Raw genomic sequence first — 21,597 nt, 5'->3', positions numbered from 1 at the left:
TGCAAGTTGTAGAAATTTTCCAGAGCAGTGGAAAGCGCTTTGTGGATGTGCATACAACAGATTCCTAGGACGGGGCCTCTGCCTTGCACAACTCTAGGAGGCACTGTTCACATTGTGATCTATTTAAATGGCACCCCTGGGGGATAAGCTGACATTACTTCTGACCCACATAGTTCTAATCCACATGGTCTAATCTATTTTATTTTATTTTATTTTATTTGTTTTTTTAGGACCACACACCCAGCACATGGAGGTTCCCAGGCTAGGGATCAAATTGGAGCTACAGCTGCCAGGCTACACCACAGCCACAGCAATGCAGGATCTGAGCCTTGTCTGCAAGCTACCCCACAACTCGTAACAACACTGGATCCTTAACACATTGAGTGAGGCCAGGTTCCAACTCACATCCTCATGGATGCTAGTTGGGTTGCTTACCACTGAGCCACAACAGGAACTCCCACATGGTCTAAACTAAGTGATCAAGTGCATTTTAATGGATGCAGGATGAAACTTGTAACTGATATTTGTCCCCAAGGGCACAGGTACAATGTCTATAAAGAAAGTATTTTTTTTGTCTTTTTGTCTTATCTAGGGCCGTACCCACGGCATATGGAGGTTCCCAGGTTAGGGTCTAATCAGAGCTATAGCTGCCAGCCTACGCCAGAGCCACAGCAACACCAGATCCGAGCCTCATCTGCGACCTACACAGCTCATGGCAATGCTGGATCCTTAACCCACTGAGCGAGGCCAGGGATCAAACCCTCAACCTCTTGGTTCCTAGTCAGATTTGTTACCACTGAGCCACGATGGGAACTCCAAGAAAGTATTTTCTAAGCTCTTGACCAGCAGCTTACTTTAAATTCTCACTGTACATTTGAATAAACAAAGAAAGAAAGAGAAAAAGAGAGAAGAAAGAGGAAAGAAAGAAAGAAAGAAAGAAAGAAAGAAAGAAAGAAAGAAAGAAAGAAAGAAAGAAAGAAAGAAAGAAAGAAAGAAAGAGAGAGAGAAAGAAAAAGAGAAAGAGAGAAAGAAAGAAAGAAGGGATGTTGAGCATTTTTTCATGTGTTTGCTGGCCATCTGTATATCTTCTTTGGAGAAATGTCTATTCAGGTCTTTTGCCCATTTTTCCATTGATTGATTGGCTTTTTTGCTGTTGGGTTGTATTTAAGTTGTTTATATATTCTAGAGATTAAGCCCTTGTCGGTTGCATCATTTGAAACTATTTTCTCCCATTCTGTAAGTTGTCTTTTTGTTTTCTTTTTGGTTTCCTTTGCCGTGCAAAAGCTTTTCAGTTTGATGAGGTCCCATGGGTTTATTTTTGCTCTAATTTCTATTGCTTTGGGAGACTGACCTGAGAAAATATTCATGATGTTGATGTCAGAGAGTGTTTTGCCTATGTTTTCTTCTAGGAGTTTGATGGTGTCCTGTCTTCTATTTAAGTCTTTCAGCCATTTTGAGTGTATTTTTGTGCATGGTGTGAGGGTGTGTTCTAGTTTCATTGCTTTGCATGCAGCTGTCCAGGTTTCCCAGCAATGCTTGCTGAATAGACTTTCTTTTTCCCATTTTATGTTCTTGCCTCCCTTGTCCAAGATGAATTGACCATAGGTGTCAGGGTTTATTTCCGGTTTCTCTATTCTGTTCCATTGGTCTGTCTGTCTGTTTTGATGGGAGGGGGAGGGAGTGGGAGGGATCGGGAGCTTGGACTTACCAGACACAGCTTAGAATAGATATACAAGGAGATCCTGCTAAATAGCATTGATAACTTTGTCTAGATACTCATGTTGCAACAGAACAAAGGGTGGGGGAAAAAATGTAATTGTAATGTATACATGTAAGGATAACCTGACCCCCTTGCTGTACAGTGGGAAAATAAAAAAAAAAATTTTTAAAAAAGAAAGCATATTATTCATCTTCAAAAAAAGAAAGAAAGAAGGAAAGAAATAAAGAAAAAAAAGAAAGAAAGAAAGAAAGCAAGAAAGAAAGAAAAATCTGAGGTGGGAAATCCTTGAATGAGGGTGTCCTATCTTGTTTTAAAACACCAGTTCCAATGCAGAAAAACTCTTATCTGCTACAGGAAACAGAGATAAAAGCAGAATACACTCTTCCCCAACCTCATGAAATACAGCCACCCCATTATTTCCTTCTCTGACTCTTACTGTAAAAACATTTCTATAATACCAGTTATTTGAAAGAAATGTTCACCGTTCATTACAAAAGGGAGCAGACAGCAATCTGGCAAAGTAACTCCCTTGTCATTTTTATTGCGTTGCTCACCTCCTCTCTTAAATGACTGTCTCTTCCAGCATCCCTATGCTTCCTGTGTCCATCTCCTCCAAATTTACAATGAAAGCTCCTCAGAGAAATCCCTTCAGATAGTGAGAAACAGTAGGTTCTGTTTTCTATCAGTCACTTCCCTGACAGACTTGAGAGAGAGGGTAGGGGAGGAATTTTGCTTTCCACCTTTTCCGGGCTACGAGGAAGGCAGAACTGCAACAAGAGAAGAGCTAGCACCTCAATTCAGGACCTGATCATCTGGAGTGGAGGAGAACATGGACTAGGCAATAATACAACAGTAAAGAGGTAAATAAAATACCTAGTCATCTCAGAGTTCCCGTAGTGGCTCAGTGGTTAATGAACCCGACTAGCAACCATGAGGATGCAGGTTCGATCCCTGGCCTTGCTTAGTGGGTTAAGGATCTGGCGTTGCCATGAGCTATGGTGTAGGTCGCAGAGGCAGTTCGGATCACATGTTGCTGTGGCTCCGGCTAGGCTGGCAGCTACAGTTCCAATTGGACCCCTAGCCTGGGAACCTCCTTATGCCTCGGGTACGGCCCTAAAAAGACAAAAGACAAAAACATAGTCATCTCAGTTCTCTAAAGAATGTGTTTCAAATATGAGAACTGAAAAGCTCATGACAGAAGTTCTAACACAAGATCTCTGCCTTATGATCAAACTCATTCATTCATCCATGAACTCATTCATTCGCTGTTATTCAACAGTATTTCATGAGTGGTCACTGTGCACCAGGCACTGTGCTAGGCATTAAAAATGTTGCAGAACATTCTGAAACAAGTAAACTGTTAAAGCTCAGTGTATGCTGCTAATAAAAAGAGAGAAAATGGTGTAGGCGGTTAATGAGGCAATTGAACGTTTGTTAGTGCTGGATGGTTAACTTTGGCATTTCCTGATTTTATGGGGCTAGATGCCTTTGGGCATTAAGAGTGGTGTGTTTTAACAGGATTTTCTCCATTTAATTTCTCAAGAATGTAATTTTTAATTAAAAAGAGAATGGAAAAATGTAAATCCCCCGGTTGGGGAGATTTTGTAGCGTTCACTGAACAATGCCTTTCAAGAAAGGATATTTATTTTCTGTTCATGCTATTTATCCTTTTAGAAATTTTTTTAAAACTCCATAATATAAAGAATTTTTAAATTATTTATAGATAAAATTATTTTATACTTAAATATAGAATTATTTTATATTTCCGTATTATTGATGATATAAAAATAATTTATTTGGATTCTATTGCTTTTTTTTTTTTTCTTTCTCAAACAGCTGTTCCAATGTAAAGTTATAAACTCATGACCATCCTTAAGTAGAAACCTTATTGTCAGTAGGGTCAGGTCTTTTTTTCATTCTAGTGTTTATTTATTTATTTGCGTTTATTCATACAAAGGAAAAGTGCTAGGGAAGCAGTATTAGCCTTCGGGGAAAGTGGCCAGCACGAGAATAGGCTGTCATTTATCAAATGGACACCCTTGTGCTCTTTGGACCAACACTAACAAAAGCCCTTCCTCTCATGAACCATCCGCCACATGAAAACCAGTGTCCGTTCTGGGAGTGTTCTCTGACTGGCTCACATCCCATAAATGGTGGGTAATATCTATTCAAACTGAATTTTGAAACGGGACCTAAAATTTTAATTCATGTGGCAGGACCTGGAAGTACTGTCGAACTCTAAAATTCTTTTTGCCATCAGAGAGATTTGATTGCATGCATGATTTGTCATCAGTATTCAGACCTCGCCTTTAAATTATCTAATTGAACAGAGTGAAGTCCAAAGAAGAAATTCAAAGAAGGAATCAGAATGTGTTATTTGCTGGGTTTAAAGTTGAGTTGCTTCCTCTTTCAGAAAGAGAATCAATTTCCTTTATAAAGAGGAAAGCTGTATTGTTGGATTTCAAATCTAGATGGTGGGTGTCATTAATTTGTCGACAAATAGTGAAATAACTAATTTCCAGGAATTATAGAAGTCTATAAGAACATTCTTCCATCAAATTTTTAAGATGTCATCCTGATTGAGAGTGATTATTTATTTATTTATTTATTTTCATAAAAGTTCACAGCTTTTCCCCCATCCAGGGCTTTTTTGTTAAATAAAAGCTTGTTGTCTTAGCATTTTAAATGAGCTGTGAGCCCTAAATTGCCAAGACAGTCCAGCTGGAGGCCATTCAGCCAAAGATGAGCATCAGTAGCGGGCACGGTCTCTGTCCCAGGGTGTCAGGCTTCTCAGTGTCTCCACAAAGCCTTCTGATCAGAGAAGCAGAGGTTGCCAAAGTCATCTTTCTGACAACAAAATAATAGAAGTGACAGTGGGTACCCTGTTCCCCACTTTCCATGGCCCCTCAGGACTGGCAGCATTCAGGTCTGAGTTGAATGCTTGGTATATGAATGGATTTTTTTTTTTTTCTTTCTTTCTTTTTGGCAGTCTCTTTCCCTTTGGAAGGGTAGATCAGAAAACTGCAATCTCTTGGTTGCGATTAGGTGTCTGACTGTCTCTGGGAAGAACTTAAAGAGAACTGCTACAATTTTCAGTTTGTGTTTCCCCAGCCTCTGTGATAACTTGGGTCAGAGGTTGGGCTGCAGGCCTCCCAGCGGTATGAGAAGCAATCATCCGATTCCTAGGCCGAGCCAAGGGCAATAGTAACCTCAAAACAGGGCCCGGATTTGGTGCAGAGCTCATTTTCATTGGCCAGACTTCTCTCCCTTCAGTGACCTGGACACTCATTCATCTTGGCTCATCTGATGGCTGTGTCTCGGTGATACTAATATTTGCAGATTTGGAAATCGTTTGAGACAATAAGATGCTCGAAACTATCTGAATTTTTGGACATTAGATGAATAAAATGGGGAGGGAGGTAGAAGAAAATTGTACTCTGAATCTAGATATATTACCATGATTTCACATATAGTTATGGGGTTTAAACTACTAATATTGAGGTAATTTTAAGCATTTTTCTTCTAAGATCAACTTTTTCAAAACATTCTAGAATCAGACCACGTGGGTTCAAATGTGGATCTATTACTTAAGTGAGTGACCAGGGACAAATCTGTTAGTTTTCTAATGCTGAGTAGCAAATCACCCTCAAACTGAGTGACCTGAGCAGTAACCTGTACTACTTCACTCTGTGTCTGTGGGTCAGGAATTCAGGAGCTGCTTGGCTAGTGGTTTGGGCTCATCATTTCTCCGGGGGTCCAAGATGCTGGTGGGCCTGCAATCATCAGAAAGTTTGCCTGAGAGGAGTTCCCACTGTGACTCAGGGGTAATGAATCTGACTAGCATCCATGGGGACGCAGGTTTGATCCCTGGCCTTGTTCAGTGGGTTAAGGAGCCAATGTTGCCATGAGTTGTGGGTGTAGGTTGCAGGTGTGACTTGGGTCCTGCATTGCTGTGGCTGTGGTATAGGCCAGCAGCGGTAGCTCCAATTTGACCCCTAGCCTGGGAACTTCTAAAGGGTGTCTTCAATCACACACCTGGCAAATTAGTAATGCCAGCTGTTTTCAGGTGACCTTGGTTCCTTGCCATGTTGGCCTCTTCATGGGGATGTTTGAGTCTCCTCCTGACATGGCAGCTGGTCTCCCCCAGAATGAGTGATCCACGGGAGAGCAAGGAGAAAACCATATGCTTCCCATGAATTAGTCTCAGACATCACTCATCATCACTCCCACCACATTTCTATTCACGAAAACAGCTTACACCACAGCTCACGGCAATGCCAGATCCTTAACGCACTGAGCAAGGCCAGGGATTGAACCTTCATCTTCTTGGATGCTAGTCAGACTTGTTTCTGCTGAGCCATGATGGGAACTCTAAGGCTCCACCTTTTGAAAAGAGGAGTAGTAAAGAAAGCATGGGCATATTTAAAACCAATACAGCAAGTTGATTAACTTCTAAGTGCCCTCTAAGATTTTTTTTTAACCTAGAAAATGGGAATAATAGTAATACCAGCTCATAGGATTGCTTTGGAGATTCAATGATATCCCATGTTTAAGGTACCGAGGACAATGTCTAACCTATTGTAAGTACCATGTAAGTTCTGGTTTTGCTTTCCCCCTTTTTTTCCCCCTGATTTATATAAAAACAATTAGAATGATTAGACAGAATATTACCTGGATTGTTTATACCAAACTGAGTTTGGCAGAATCTAACTTTTTTTAAATTATTATTATGTTTCCAATGGTTATTGGCAAGTCTTTTAAAGCACGTTGAGTTCATAGCTGGTTCAGATTTAAGGGACCCTGCCTGAGTCTTCCCCATTTCAGTAAACGTCCCCATCATTCACATGATAACCACTTTGAGTTTCCTGACTCCTTTCATCTCACATCCAATCCACCAAGTCCTGCTGGCTCTATCTTCAAAATGTATCCTGTCTATAACCCATTCTTCTCAGCCCCAGGGCGCCACAGGGTACAGCCTACAGTCTCTCATCAAGGCATCCTTTCTTGACTCCATATTCTAGTCTATGTTAAGCATCCAGAGTGATCTTTTTAAAAGTCAAGATTGTACCATTTTCCTCTTCAAAATCTTTCAGTGGATTTCCTCAAACAGCAACAATAAAGTAAAACATTCAAACTCCTCTCTCTGCAACTACATCTCCTAGATGCTTGGCCTGGATCACTCCCGCTCCAGCCTCAAGAGCCTTGGTGCTGTTTCTTCCACTCACTAGGCCTTTTTTTTTTTTTTTTTTTTCCGTCTTTTGTCCTCTTAGAGCTGCACCCTCAGCATATGGAGGTTCCCAGGCTAAGGGTCCAATCGCAGCTATTGCTGCTGGCCTACACCACAGCCACAGCAATGCCAGATCCAAGCCGTATCTGCGACCTACACCACAGCTCATGGCAACTCTGGATCCTTAACCCACTGAGGGAGGCCAGGGATTGAACCTGCATCCTCATGGATACTAGGTGGATTTGTTTCTACTGTGCCACAACGGGAACTCCCTTCCACTCTTGTTATCTGCCTGGGCTTGTAGGCTTTCAGATCCTAGAATAAGCATATTTTTGGTACATTTGCCAACTTTTGTTCTACATGTCAGTGTAATTTTTCATGTCTCACTTAGAAATGAAATGTGTCCCATATTAGTGCTCCCAGTCATATTCATACTGAGACACACACATCAGCTTTTAGTGCCTTTCTAATTCTAGAACAATCATCCAGCATGACAAACTCCACCGAGAACCTTCACAAGTGAAAGCACGGAAAGACCCAATTGTGTTTCAAAATAGTTTTCACTTTTGGAAGGTTATTTTTTTAAACATGTAAACACACACACATCGATTGGAAATTCTTTTCTTTATTTTCGAAACCTCACGAACACTCGATCCAGATGTTTACCTAAAGTGATTCATTTACCAGTGTGGGGCACACCCAGTTGTCCTAAAAGAGAAAAATCACTGAGTTTAACAATAGATGGTTGCACAGTCTGAAGTCAGATCGAGGGAGATATGTGTACAGTAGTGAGAACGATGTCTTTTCACTCCCTGGATAGCCAGTGCCCGTATACTTTAGGGGCTGCATTGTTTAGTAAGCATCTCATGTGTGCGCAGAACTATACTAGGCAATTGCAGAAACTGGACTCTGTCTGACATGCTATGGGCTTCAGATCTCGAAAATTCAACAAGACAAGCAAGTATGTGCTAATAGATGCCATAGGAGTTGAGAAGTGCTATGCATAGAGAGGGGTGTGGAGAAGATACGGGAGATGGGGAGGGTTGGCCAGTTCCTGTACTTAACAGTGAGTGTGGCCAGGGTGGCCCATGGTAAAAAGATGCAGTTGGAGGAGGAGGATTTGAGGGAGGTAAGGGACTTAGCCAAGTGGCTCTGCATGGAAAGATCCTCCAGGAAAAGGCAAGAGCTCAAGGGAAGACCTGAGGAAGGAGTGCGCCCAGTGTGTTCAAGGAGCTGTGTGCACTTGGCCGTGCAGCTGGGTGGCTGCAGTCGAGAATAAGTACCTGAACCCACACTGTTCTTTACAGGAGTCGTCCAGTCTCTCTAGCCAAGGAACATTTATCACTTTTTTTTTTATCAGCCCTGTAAGAGATTTGTTTTGAACATTTTTTATTAAAGTATATTTGATTAGTTACATTGTTGCGTCAATTACCACTGTATAGCAAAGTGACCCAGTCTTACATATATATACATTCCTTTACTTATATTATCTTAACCCAAAAGATTGGATACAGCTCCTTGCGCTACACAGTAGGACTCATTGCTTATCCATTCTAAATGCAATAGTTTGTATCTACTAACCCCAAGCTCCCCAGTCCATCCCACTCCCTCCCGCTGCTCCCTTGGCAACTGTGAGTGTGTTCTCTATGTCTGTGAGTCTATTTCTGCTCTGTAGATAGGTTCATTGTGCCACATTTTAGATTCCACATATAAGTGATATCATATGGTATTTTTATTTCTCTGTCTGGCTTAGTATGCAAATCTCTAGTTGCATCCATGTTGCTGCAAATGGCATTATTTTGTTCTTTTTTATGACTGGGTGTGGAGAAGAGGGGACATTCCTACACTCTTGGTAGGAATGTGAATTGGGATAATCACTGTAGACAACAGTATGGAGGTTCCTCAGAAAACTAAATATAGGACTGCCATATGATCCAGCAATCCCACTCCTGGGCATATATCAGGACAGAATTATAATTCAAGAAGATACATGCACCCCTATGTTCATTGCAGCACTATTCATAATAGCCAAGACATGGAAACAACCTAAATGTCCATGATGAATGGATTAAGAAGGTGTGGTACATATCACTTATTTTAGTTTATTTATTTTTTGGTCTTTTGTCTTTTGAGGGCCGCACTCACGGCATATGGAGGTTCCCAGGCTAGGGGCCTAATCAGAGCTGTAGCCACTGCCCTCCACCACAGCCACAGCAACACCAGATCCAAACCATATCTGCAACCAACACCACAGCTCACAGCAATGCCAGATCCTTAACCCACTGAGCGAGGCCAGGGATCAAACCCACAACTTCATGGTTCCTAGTTGGATTTGTTTCCACTACACCACGATGGGAACTCCATCACTTATTTTATTTTATTTTATTTTATTTATTTTTTTGTCTTTTGTCTTTTTGTTGTTGTTGTTGTTGTTGTTGCTATTTCTTGGGCCGCTCCCGCAGCATATGGAGGTTCCCAGGCTAGGGGTTGAATCGGAGCTGTAGCCACCAGCCTACGCCAGAGCCACAGCAACGCGGGATCCGAGCCGCGTCTGCAACCTACACCACAGCTCATGGCAACAGCAGATCATTAACCCACTGAGCAAGGCCAGGGACCGAACCCGCGACCTCATGGTTCCTAGTCGGATTCGCCAACCACTGCCCCACGACGGGAACTTCTCCATCACTTATTTTAAAATGTCCCTTTAATTTGTCTACTACCTGAGCCTTTGAGACTCCATGGCAGTGTCAGAGACATTTTCAGCTCTGTGGGTTCAGTTTTGTAAGGAGAACTTACACCCTAGTTGGCCCTGTGGTAGAGGAGACCTCAACCCCAAGCTCCTATCCCTGCGTAAGAAATTCTTCAGATCTGGCTGCCCTTGCATTATTCCCAAGCCACTCTCCTGTTCCAGATAGTGAGTGCAGGTGCTTTTCAAAAGAGTGGTTGGATTTCCCATCGTAGCTCAGCAGTAACAAACCCGACTAGTATGCATAAGGATGCGGGTTCCATTCCTGGCTTCGCTCAGTGGGTTAGAGATCTGGCATTGCTGTGAGCTGTGGTGTAGGTCTCAGGTGCAGCTTGAATCTGGCATTGCCATGGCTGTGGCATATGCCAGCAGTTGCAGCTCTGATTCAACCCCTAACCTGGGAACTTCCACGTCCTGCAGGATCAACCCTAAAAAGCCAAATCAAAACCAAACAAAAAACCCTCCAAAACAAAGCAGTAGCCCATGAGTCAAAGAGTAAGAACTGGAAGTTGTTATTTTACTCTACATGTGCATTTCTCTCCACGAAGCAATACCTGCAGATCAGAGGGCTCCTTGGGAGCGTCTCCCTAACAGAGCTTCGTGTCTCCTTCATACAGCTGCTCGCCGAGGACTGGCCCTTTGGAGTTGAGATGTGTAAGCTGGTGCCTTTCATACAGAAGGCCTCCGTGGGAATCACTGTGCTGAGTCTATGTGCTCTCAGTATTGACAGGTAAGAGTGTATCTCTAAGGCAGGTATATCCTCACCACTCTCCTAGTGATGCTATGTTATTTAGAAAATAAACTCCATAATTCGATAAAACCCCGCTCTGCCAGCCTGGCAAACTATTCTGTTTCTACTCTTCAGATATCGAGCCGTTGCTTCTTGGAGTCGAATTAAAGGAATCGGGGTTCCAAAATGGACAGCAGTGGAAATTGTTTTAATTTGGGTGGTCTCCGTGGTCCTGGCCGTCCCGGAAGCCTTAGGTTTTGACATGATTACCACTGACTATAAAGGAAATCGTCTGCGAATCTGCTTGCTCCATCCTACTCAGAAAACAGCCTTCATGCAGGTAAATTTTGCTTTTTTTGCCCCTTTCTGTTCTTGCCTTATAAATATTTAGCTATTTTTACCCTGATCTCCTCTCCTTGGGAAGCTATTGATTTATGACTGTTCTTGGCATAAATTCAGAGAGTAGGTCCCAGGACTGCGAGGTTAACCGTGACTAATGATCTAAGCTGCAAAAGCTGGGTCACTGCTCCTCTAAGAATCCCCTGGTGCTCGGGGATACAGATAAACCAAGTTTACATAAGAGAATTGATCTAAATTTATAGCTTTTCGACTCAAATTCCCCTAAGGACTGGCAGCTACCACATATTTCGCATTAAACAACACAGCAGAGGGAGTGGGGGGTTCAGGCAATGATCAAGTAGACGTCGCCCCAGTATGGATGGATTGGTAGGTGTCTATGGGAATCCATGAATATTGGGATGAATGACAAGCCTGTCTTCTCTCTAAAGGGAAAGCTGCCATTGCAGAGAACATCTTGGCCATTTATTCAGTGGCATATAATCAGAAATTAGGAAAAGGATGGCAGGAGTTGCCATCATGGCGCAGTGGTTAACGAATCCGACTAGGGACCATGAGGTTGTGGGTTCAATCCCTGGCCTCGCTCAGTGGGTTAAGGATCCAGTGTTGCCGTGAGCTGTGGTGTAGGTTGCAGACACGGCTCGGATCCCGCGTTCCTGTGGCTCTGGTGTAGGCCGGTGGCTACAGCTCCAAATAGACCCCTAGCCTGGGAACCTCCATATGCCATGGGAGCAGCCCTAGAAAAGACAAAAAGACAAAAAAAAAAAGAAAGAAAGAAAAAAGGAAAAGGATGGCAATGCTGGTCATCAAAAGAAGAGATCCTAAGTGTAAAAGATGCTTCCCAGGAGTTCCCTTTGTAGCTCAGCAGTTAATGTACCTGACTAGGGTCCACGAGGATGTGGTTCCATCCCTGGCTTTGCTCAGTGGGTTAGAGACCTGGCATTGTCGTGAGCTGTGGTGTAGTTCTCAGACGTGGCTCGGATCCCACATTACTGTGGTGTAGGCTGGCAGCTGTAGCTCAGATGCAACCCCCAGCTTGGGAACCTCCATATGCCATGGGTGCGGCCCTAAGAGGACAAAAAAAAAAAAAAAGGATGCTTCCCAGCAGAATGGGTTAAGAGGAGTTAATGTAAGGGTAAGCTAGTCCAAGTGTCACCAATGATATTTCTAGTTTACATATAAGGAGACTACATAAGACTTATGAATATATGTATAGATCATAGTAATTAAAAGAATAAAGAGGGGCATGAATGTGAAATTGAGAATGAGGTTGCTGTTTTCTTGTTTCTGTTTAGTTAAAAGAGAAAAGTGTTGCACAGATTACATAAACTCTGCTCCAGCACAGACGTATCTGGAACAAGAATTTAAAGTAAAAAAAAAAAGAACAGAAAAAGAAAAAGAGAAAAGGCATGTCATAAGCAGTTTGGGTTTTTAATTAATAGGTTAGATATATACTTTACTGAGCTAAATGATTACTACAGAATCTTCATACCTGTTTTCCCATGAAATAAACTTGTTAAAATGTGAAAACCTGGAGTTCCCATTGTGACTCAGTGGGTTACGAACCCAACTAGTATCCATGAGGATGTGGGTTCAATCCCTGACCTTGCTCAGTGGGTTAAGGACTCAGCGTTGCTGTGAGCTGTGGTGTAGGTCAAGGATTCCCCTCGGATCCCACATTGCCGTGGCTGTGGTGTAGGCCAGCAGCTGCGGCTCTGACTCCACCCCTAGGATGGGAACCTCCATATGCCAAGGGTATGGCCCTGAAAAGCAAAAAGCAAAAAAAAATAAATAAATGAAAAGTGAGAACCTCCCTTAAACACTAGGATATCTTTACACATTTGGATGTGGTCTTTCACATAAATAATCCCTCAAGGCTAACTTGGTTACGTGAAGACAAAAATATTTAAATTACCAATTATTTTAAATTTTGCCTAATTGCTTACATTTTTATGTGTCATGATAGCACACTGCCTTAGAGAATTGAAATGCTTTTCAGGAAAAGTTTACTGCGTTTAAGTTATTTATTTATTCAGTAGAAATGGCCTGAAAGATTCTACATAGTATTTATAAAATTGATCTACTTTAGGAGATAATTATGAATAAGTTTTTAGTTTAACCTTTAGTGTATAAGATTTTCTGACGGAGGAATATTAATGATAACGTTCTCTCTTCCTCATAGTTTTACAAGACAGCTAAAGATTGGTGGCTATTCAGTTTCTATTTCTGCTTGCCACTAGCCATCACTGCATTTTTTTATACCCTGATGACCTGTGAAATGCTGAGAAAGAAGAGTGGCATGCAGATTGCTTTAAATGATCACTTAAAGCAGGTAAGGAAATAGAAGTATTTGCTGACTCATTATTACAATCCTGATCATGAATATGAAAATTACTATGATGATCATAAATTAAAATTAGCATACACCAGAACATACTTCCTTTTTCTTGTTCTGGTATTGTGATATACAAACCCTGTTTTCTACATCATCTAACTGGAGATGTTCTGTATAATCTAAAAGGATATAAAAAGAGAAACTACTTTTCAAAGATGAATCTTGAATCATTTTGGTTCTAAGTCAGATTGACTATGCAATTTAAAACCCAGTGTCCTGAATTTTTTCAAATGCCACTGACATTGTAAAAAAATATTAAACATTTTATTTGGAAAGAGAAAACCATGTGATTATAATGACCCACCTATTCAAGTGTCTGACTATGGTTTTATTTCAGAGACGGGAAGTGGCCAAAACCGTATTTTGTCTGGTCCTTGTCTTTGCCCTGTGTTGGCTTCCCCTTCATCTCAGCAGGATTTTGAAGCTCACTCTGTATGATCAAAATGATTCGAATAGATGTGAACTTTTGAGGTAAGAAAGGTAAAATAGAAATAGTTGTTAAATAAATGCCATTCAGAAGTTTTTTCATTGACTTCTTTCACTAGCAGGAAGAGAGGGTACCATTTTTCTCATCCTTAGGGAGCAATTAAGATGCTCATTTTTACCTGTACTCCTATTTTTGAGGGAGAAATAAAGGGGACTTATGAGAACACTGGGAATGGAGAGCCAGCGTTGTCCAAATGATGAGTGAGCAGCATGTTTGAAAATAGCAGGTCTCCTTTGCCCTTGGTAAATCCTTTTTCAGCCAGCCTCAGCACCTCCAAAAGAGATTTTATTTTAAAAAGGGAAGATTGGGCATAAATGGGGGTGGGGCGATGACAGGGACAGAGAATAAGAGAGACAAACAGACAGGCAAAAAGATAATGGCTGGCTCATTATCAGCAAACACTAGTGATAAAGCCAAAACCATTATATAGGAGTAATTTTTTTTTTCTTCACAAAAGTCTGCAAAAAATACATGCTTAGAGCAGTATTTTTTTTTATTGTCTTTTTTTTTTTTTTTTTTTGCCTTTTATGGGCCTGCTCCCATGGAGGTTCCCAGGGTAGGCGTAGAATCAGAGATGTAGCTGCCGGCCTATATGCCAGAGCCACAGCAACGCCAGATCTGAACCCCGTCTGCGACCTACACCACAGCTCACAGCAACTCCGGATCCTTAACCCCCTGAGCAAGGCCAGGGATCGAACCCACAACCTCATGGTTCCTAGTCGGATTCATTAACCACTGAGCCACGATGAGAATTCCCATAGCAGTATTTTTTTTTTTAATAAGCATGTCTTGTATTATTTTTTTGTAGCTTTTTGTTGGTATTGGATTACATTGGCATCAACATGGCCTCCCTGAATTCCTGTATTAATCCAATAGCTCTGTATTTGGTGAGCAAAAGATTCAAAAACTGCTTTAAGGTAAGAGCATATTCAAAAATAAAAGCCCTTTTTAATCTGACATCAAATATAACCTCTCCAAACTATTAGCATTTCTGCCTAGAGAGATCTAGTAAACTTTTTTATAGTTGTCTCTTGTATTACATGGTAGGTGATCTTTTACAAACTCTTTTGCTCATTCATCTCTGTAGCTGATTTCTGCCTACAAATCTTTGTCAAGCATGCCCTGCTTCTCCAATCAATCAGTTTGACTCATATAGTTACTCGGAAAACTAATAAAAATTACACGCATTGAGGTCTGACAGACATCTCATGATAAAATAAGAGCGACTCATGAATTAAATGCACTGTTCTCATTTTTGGTAGATTTTTGGACTACACAGCAAAGTGTGGTTTTTTTTGTTTCATTTTGTTTTGTTTCTTCTTTTTAGGGCCGCGCCGGCAGCATATGGAGGTTCCCAGGCTAGGGGTCAAATCGGAGCTATAGCTGCCAGCCTACACCACAGTCGCAGCAACTCGGGATCCAAGCCTTGTCTGTGACTTACGCAATAGCTCACGGCAGTGCCAGATCCTTAAGCCACTGAGCAAGGCCAGGGATCAAACCGGCATCCTCCTGGATCCTAGTCACGTTGGTTAACCCCGCGCCACGAAGAGAACTCCAAAGTTTTGATTATAACTAAAATAGTCTCTTTTTCATACACTTTCTCCAGATGTGATAACGAGTCAAATAAAGCAGGTGAATCCAGGTTCTCCCTTCACTTTTGTGCCTTCCTTCTGTAGTAGAGATGTGCTACTTGATGTGAAATATATGAAATTATTCTTCATTTGGCTGCTTGCCTTTGTGTATAACATCTATCCATCCATTCCTTCCTTCCTTCAACACTCTAGCATGAAATAAAATATTCTCTTCCCTTATATGGGAATGATCCAGTTGTCCCTGGAAGTTCATTACTTGAAAGCCAAGAATTTAGCTTCCTTGTAAAATCAAAGGCAATCTATAAAATTCTTTTTTTTCTTTATTTTTTCTTATCAAGTAGTCTTAATTGTAATCAATTGTTATTTCCCTAATACATTATTTATATATATATATACATATATATAAAATTCTTGCCTAGTCATAAACTTTAAGATTTTAGAGCTAGAAGAAAAGGTTCACCAAATCAGGTCCTTCATTTTATAGAACAGAAAGCAATAATGCCCCTCTCATTTTCTTATACATATAAATTCTTGGGAAACAAACAAAAAAAAAATGACGGAGGTTTTTTAAAAATCCAAGAAAAATTTAGATGGGTAAAACTGAGACCCTTAATCTTACATGGGAATAACATGTGACTGGGAAAAATGGTGATGTAATAGTAAATTTATTGACATGCAAAGATGTTTATGACCCTGTCAAGGTCATTGAGTACTATGGATAGTACAGTTTCATTTAAATAAAGTATGCAGACAGTGAGACACAAACATCATATGCTATCACTTATATGTGGAATCTAAAAAAAGGATACAATGAACTTCTTTGCAGAACAGAAACTGACTCAGACTTTGAAAAACTTGTGGTTACCAAAGGAGACAGGTTGAGAGAGAGGGATGGGCTGGGTGTTTGGGATGGAAATGGTGTGGTTTCTTTGTTTTGCTTTTTAGGGCTGCACCCGCGGCATATGGAGGTTCCCAGGCTAGGGGTCCAATCGGAGCTGCAGCCACCAGCCTACGCCAGAGCCACAGTAACACAGGATCCCAGCTGCGTCTGCAACCTACACCACAGCTCACGGCAACGCCGGATCCCCAACCCTCTGAGCGAGGCCAGGGATCGAACCCACAACCTCATGGTTCCTAGTCGGATTCGTGTCTGCTGTGCCACAATGGGAACTCCCTGGGATGGGAATGTTGTAAAATTGGATTGCAATGATGGTTGTACAACTATAAATTAATAAAATTCATTGAATTTAAAATAATAAATAAAGCACACACTTCCACAAACATGCACATATACAGTCATGTGTATGTGTGTGGTACTATTTCTATTTGCATAGGAAAAAGTCTTGAGTTATACATTTATCAAATATTCAGCATTTCTCAAGTGTAAATATTGAAAGTAGCTTTGAATTTGAAGTAAAAGATGAGGAATTTTAAGTATATATATTCTTCTCTGTATTTCCTAGTTTAAAAGAATTATCATATGCTACTTACATCATTATATGTTTTTAAGGGGAAAAAATAAGAAGGCATGGAGAGAAAGTGGTCCAAGAACTGCAGATCTCGAAAAGAAAGAACCCTAGAGAGTAGGAAGGGTTGTGACAGTGTAACTGGTCTAAACATATAATGAGTTACTTTGTTTTATACAGTCATGCTTATGCTGCTGGTGCCAGTCATTTGAAGAAAAACAGTCCTTGGAGGAAAAGCAGTCATGCTTAAAGTTCAAAGCTAATGATCACGGATATGACAACTTCCGTTCCAGTAATAAATACAGCTCATCTTGAAAGGAGGAATATTCATTTTCTTTCTTTTGGACAGAAATCATTAAAACAAGGAGACATTTGTCAAAACAACACAAAACAACTGTGTGTTTGCACAAAACAATGTAAAAATGTAAGCGTGAATATTTTCTTAACGCTCGGAGTTACGCATGTGACAAGTTACGAGCTGTTTACTGCATAAGCAGAAAAGCAGTGAGAATTAAGAAAGCCTCATTGTGAAAGCACTTAATTCTTTACAGTCAGCACTTCAGTGTAGCTTTCAGAACTTCCAGTATATTCAGAACCACTTACATTTAAACTGAGCTCACTCGGAATTCCTATGAAAGATTTTTTTTAATTAAGGTGAATCAGATATGATATAGAGGAAAAATGGGTCACTGAGAAACAGCATTTTAAAATGAAATTTAAATCACTCAATTTAAAATTTTTAAAAATCTTTTCTTTCTTTTTTTTTTTTTTTTTTTGGTGTGTGGTAGTGCCAAAGTTCCCCAGCCAGGGACTGAACCAAACCACAGCAGTAACCCGAGCCACGGCCCTGACAATGCCAGGTCCTTAAGCACTAGGCTACCAGGGAACTCCTAAAAATCTTTCAAAAGAACTTTTTTATTAACATGGTCTCAACATTAGTTAGACTCTAATTGGAGGCAGCCTGTGAGAGCAGTTTAGCTGGTGTATTTTTTGACATTAGAGACATATTTAGATGATTGGAAGGGAGTATCCGAGAGATGGAGGTTTTTGAAAATCATTAAACTTTACATTCAGATAAGATCAAATGTCACAAAGGGGCAGAGAGAGGTTTGGAATGCCAGCCCGAAAGACTGCTTTGAAATCACCAGCTCATATACTCTGCAAAGAAAGTAAGAAAATACAACCTACAATTTTTGGATGATTATTCAAACATTCTTCTTTTCCCACTTGTAGTTTAAATGCTGTTTGTTTAGTTTTGTCATCTGTAAATACGAGTAGATGATTAAACGCAGGGCAGGCCCCCGTGTTCATACCTTTACCGTGAAGTGATGCCCGTAACCCCATCATGGACGGAATGTGAGTTGCCTGGAGCAGTGTCCACACGGCAAAGGCGAAGGCAGCATCTTCTCTTACTTCTGCTGCAAGTAGAAGGGTCTCTGGCGTATGTACAATATCATAGTTAAAATACTGACTATTGTTAAGACCGCAGAATTTAGAGACAAGGTAACGGTTACCTGTAAAGCTTATTACTAATTTTTATATTATTTTATAAATAACTAATAGAAAAGAGTTCTGGAAGTGGTGCTTTCCTGTCACAGGCAAAACTGCTTTTTTTTTTTTTTTCCTGTCTTTTTTTACGGCTGCACCTGTGGCATTTGGAGGTTCCCAGGCTAAGGGTACAATCAGAGTGTAGCCTTGGCCTGTGCCACAGCCACAGCAATGCAAGATTGAGCCGCATCAGTGACTTACGCCACAACTCACTGCCACGCTAGATCCTTAACCCACTGAGTGAGGCCAGGGATCGAACCTGCATCCTCATGGATGCCAGTCAGATTCATTTCCACTGAGCTACAATGAGAACTCCCAAAACTGCTTTTTGAGACTCTCAAGGACCTCTAGCTTTGCGCCTTCTTGCCTCCTTTCATCTCCCCAGCAAAGTGCCTTGGGTTAATGTGAATGAGATGTGTGTGAAAGTATGTATGAGAGAAAACGGAAGGCAGAGGAAATGAGACGGGGTTGAGGAAACCCACGGGACAGATTCCCATTCTCAGCCTGATGTTCGTCATTGCCCGTCACTTCAATGCAAAAGGTCCTGATTCTGTTCCAGCAAAACACAGCGCAATGTTCTCAGAGTGACTTCAGGAACAAATTGGGCCCAAGAGCTTTGACTCTGTCCTAAAATATAACAGAATTTCTACTGTGTTTTTTTGTTGTTTTTTTTTTTTTTTTAACCCAGGGCCTCATGTTGGGAATAAGCTGGCAGTGTTGTTTTCCGCCAGCCTCTCATGTGATGACACAGTTCAACCAAACCCACCTAATGGGGCCTAACAGGAAGAATGATAATTACTTCACATGCCTCGTGGAATCTATTTACAAATCGCTCCGTCTTGTTTATTAATTTCTTCCCAACCACTTTTTCCGAGCTTGTCATCAGGAAAGACATTTCCAACTTCGGGTTGTCAATGAACCTTGGGTCACTTATATTTTCAGGTTGTTAATATGTTTTTTATTCCTATTTAAAGTGTAGCTCGATTTATTACCACGAATTTTTTTTTCTTCCTCCTCATTTGCACCATTACACTCTTTCCTTTTCTGGGTCAGAGTCTTGGTCTATAATCATCTTGCCAAATCTTGAACTGCACAGAAAGAGTATACAATACACATGCACTGTTGATAATGCAGTGGTGTTCAGTAGCTTTTCTAAAAATGTTTGATTCGAAATGTTAACATACTGACAAAGATTGGTAAGGAACAGACATGGTTTCTTAGCATAAATAAAACTCAGTATAGGAAAAGGTGCTACTGTTTAATTTTAAAACATATTTTCTAGTATTAAGGATTGTATAATATGACAATGGACAAAAACAGTGTTGACGTGGATGTTAAAAGATTTATAAGTGATTTTAGACTATGTTCTCCTTTGTATTTGCTAATATGGGCGCAAGTTAGTATTGAGAACTTATGACAGATGGCCAAAGGAATATAGTTTAGAACAAAACATGGGTATGCTGCAACTAACTATAAAATTGTAATATAACCATGTAAAATAATTATCTATGTTGTTTTCCTGTGGTCACTTAAAGTGGCAGCTACGGTAGTTGCTAATTCCTTATTATGCAAACAAAATCAATAAAAATTTGTTTAAAAAAAAGAGATCAGTTTGTTTTTCACTGTGTAGGCAATAACTCATTAAATACTAATTTATTATTAAGTGTTTAAAGGAAATATAAATGTTACAATGGACATAATTTATGTCAAACATGTAATTTATCAAGGAAACATGAAAGCAGTGAAATTAAAATGCCAAGTTTCTATCACATTTTTTTGTGCGTAACCAGATACATATGCATTCAATTTTACGAGACTGATCATCTGATTGATGTTTTCCAAAGGCACCTTATTGCTTTTGTTTGTTTTGTTTTGCTGTTTAGGGCCGCACCAGCACCCACAGCATGTGAAAGTTCTCAGGCTAGGAATCAGATAAGAGGTACAGCTGCTGGCCTACACCACAATCACAGCAACTCAGGATCCAAGCTGCATCTGCCACCCACACCACAGCTCATGGCAACGCTGGATCCTTAACCCACTATGCAAGGCCAGGGATGGAACCCACATCTTCATGGTTCCTAGTCGGGTTTGTTAACCACTGAGCCATGAAGGGAACGCCGCACCTCATGTCTTTTGTTCTCTGATTTCCTGCCTTTGGAGCATTTCAGTGTTTAAATCATTGTACCACAGGTCAAATGTGAAAGGTTGAAATGAGATTTTGGAATCCCTCATTTCATTTCGCAAGCTCCTTTTGACTGTTGACTATGTGCAAGATGGGGTGAAATTAATAAAATGAGGAAAGGCTCCTGTTTGCTAGGAGATAGAAATAATTAAAAAATTTAATATGCAAAATGAAGTGAGCACTAAATAACTATATACCAACCAAATCTCTGTCTCTTAGCACACACATAATCCTTTCCTTTCCCTGACAAAAATAAGCAAGAACTAGCATTTACTCTTTTTCCAAATAATCGTCTTTAACTCAACCTAGTGTTCAGAACTTTCAATGAGTCATTTCTCACTGTTGCTGGATATCAGCTGCCTAATCTGAGTTGGGCATTTTGAGAGAGGTGTTCTGAATTCCAGGGGCTACATAAAGGAAAAACCAGGCAGAACCCTCTCTAAGGAGTCACCAAAAAAAAGCCTACCTTCTCTTGAACCATTAGGGGTCGAGTTACAATAATAACAATAATGCTCAGTATAAAATTGACAGAACACTGTAAACCAGCTATAAAGAAAAAAATAAAAATCATTATACAATAATAATAATGCCCACACAATTCATACCAAAAAAAAAAAAAGTAGGCAAAATAAATACAATTTAGAATCTTGGAAGAAAACCAAAAGATGTGGCAGCCTTAAGATGGAAATGTCCAGAAATCCAAATAATGCAGAGGCCAAGTTTGTAAAAAGCAATGACTCTGGCTGCATCTATTTGCTTTCGGTCATTAGTCAGCCTCAGAAGTGACAACATTAAATAATCAACAGATAGAATGTGTATACCCAAATTAGACAATCCCACTGAACGCTTTCAGGATTCAAGGCTCACTGGAGCACAGGGAATAACCTCATCATGGTACAAAGGCAGCATGTGTAATGGAAAAATACCAAAAGTCAAAAAAAAAAAAGAAAGACAGAAAAAAACCCTTGATAGTTTCAGCAATATGGTTGACCTTAAAGAAGTCAGTTAACATCTCAGAGTCCCAGTTTAATTATCTATAAAATATAGATAGTAATATCCCACCCTAATTCTTATAATGTGGCAACAAATTTTTAGCATCCTTACTGTATAATTTGATCATATCCTCTAAAATATAGCTATACTCAAA

The 21,597-nt window shown here is 40.4% G+C and overlaps 1 protein-coding gene across 1 annotated transcript in view; it reads left to right on the top strand.

The window, feature by feature from the left end:
* The window catches only part of EDNRB (endothelin receptor type B), a 28,419-nt gene extending 11,007 nt beyond the window's left edge, over positions 1 to 17,412 (top strand). Inside the window, exons 3-8 of the mRNA XM_047756224.1 lie at positions 10,311 to 10,423; positions 10,559 to 10,763; positions 12,963 to 13,112; positions 13,513 to 13,646; positions 14,471 to 14,579; positions 16,901 to 17,412. Coding sequence (XP_047612180.1) covers positions 10,311 to 10,423; positions 10,559 to 10,763; positions 12,963 to 13,112; positions 13,513 to 13,646; positions 14,471 to 14,579; positions 16,901 to 17,035 — 846 coding nt within the window. The 3' untranslated portion in view covers positions 17,036 to 17,412. The remainder of the gene's footprint in view (positions 1 to 10,310; positions 10,424 to 10,558; positions 10,764 to 12,962; positions 13,113 to 13,512; positions 13,647 to 14,470; positions 14,580 to 16,900) is intronic.
* Positions 17,413 to 21,597: the final 4,185 nt, after the last annotated feature.

The sequence above is a fragment of the Phacochoerus africanus genome, chromosome 13 (genome assembly GCF_016906955.1).
Source record: "Phacochoerus africanus isolate WHEZ1 chromosome 13, ROS_Pafr_v1, whole genome shotgun sequence".
Taxonomy (NCBI): Eukaryota; Metazoa; Chordata; class Mammalia; order Artiodactyla; family Suidae; genus Phacochoerus; species Phacochoerus africanus.
Note: the sequence above shows the minus strand (reverse complement) of the source record. Positions and strands in the feature narration are given on the sequence as shown.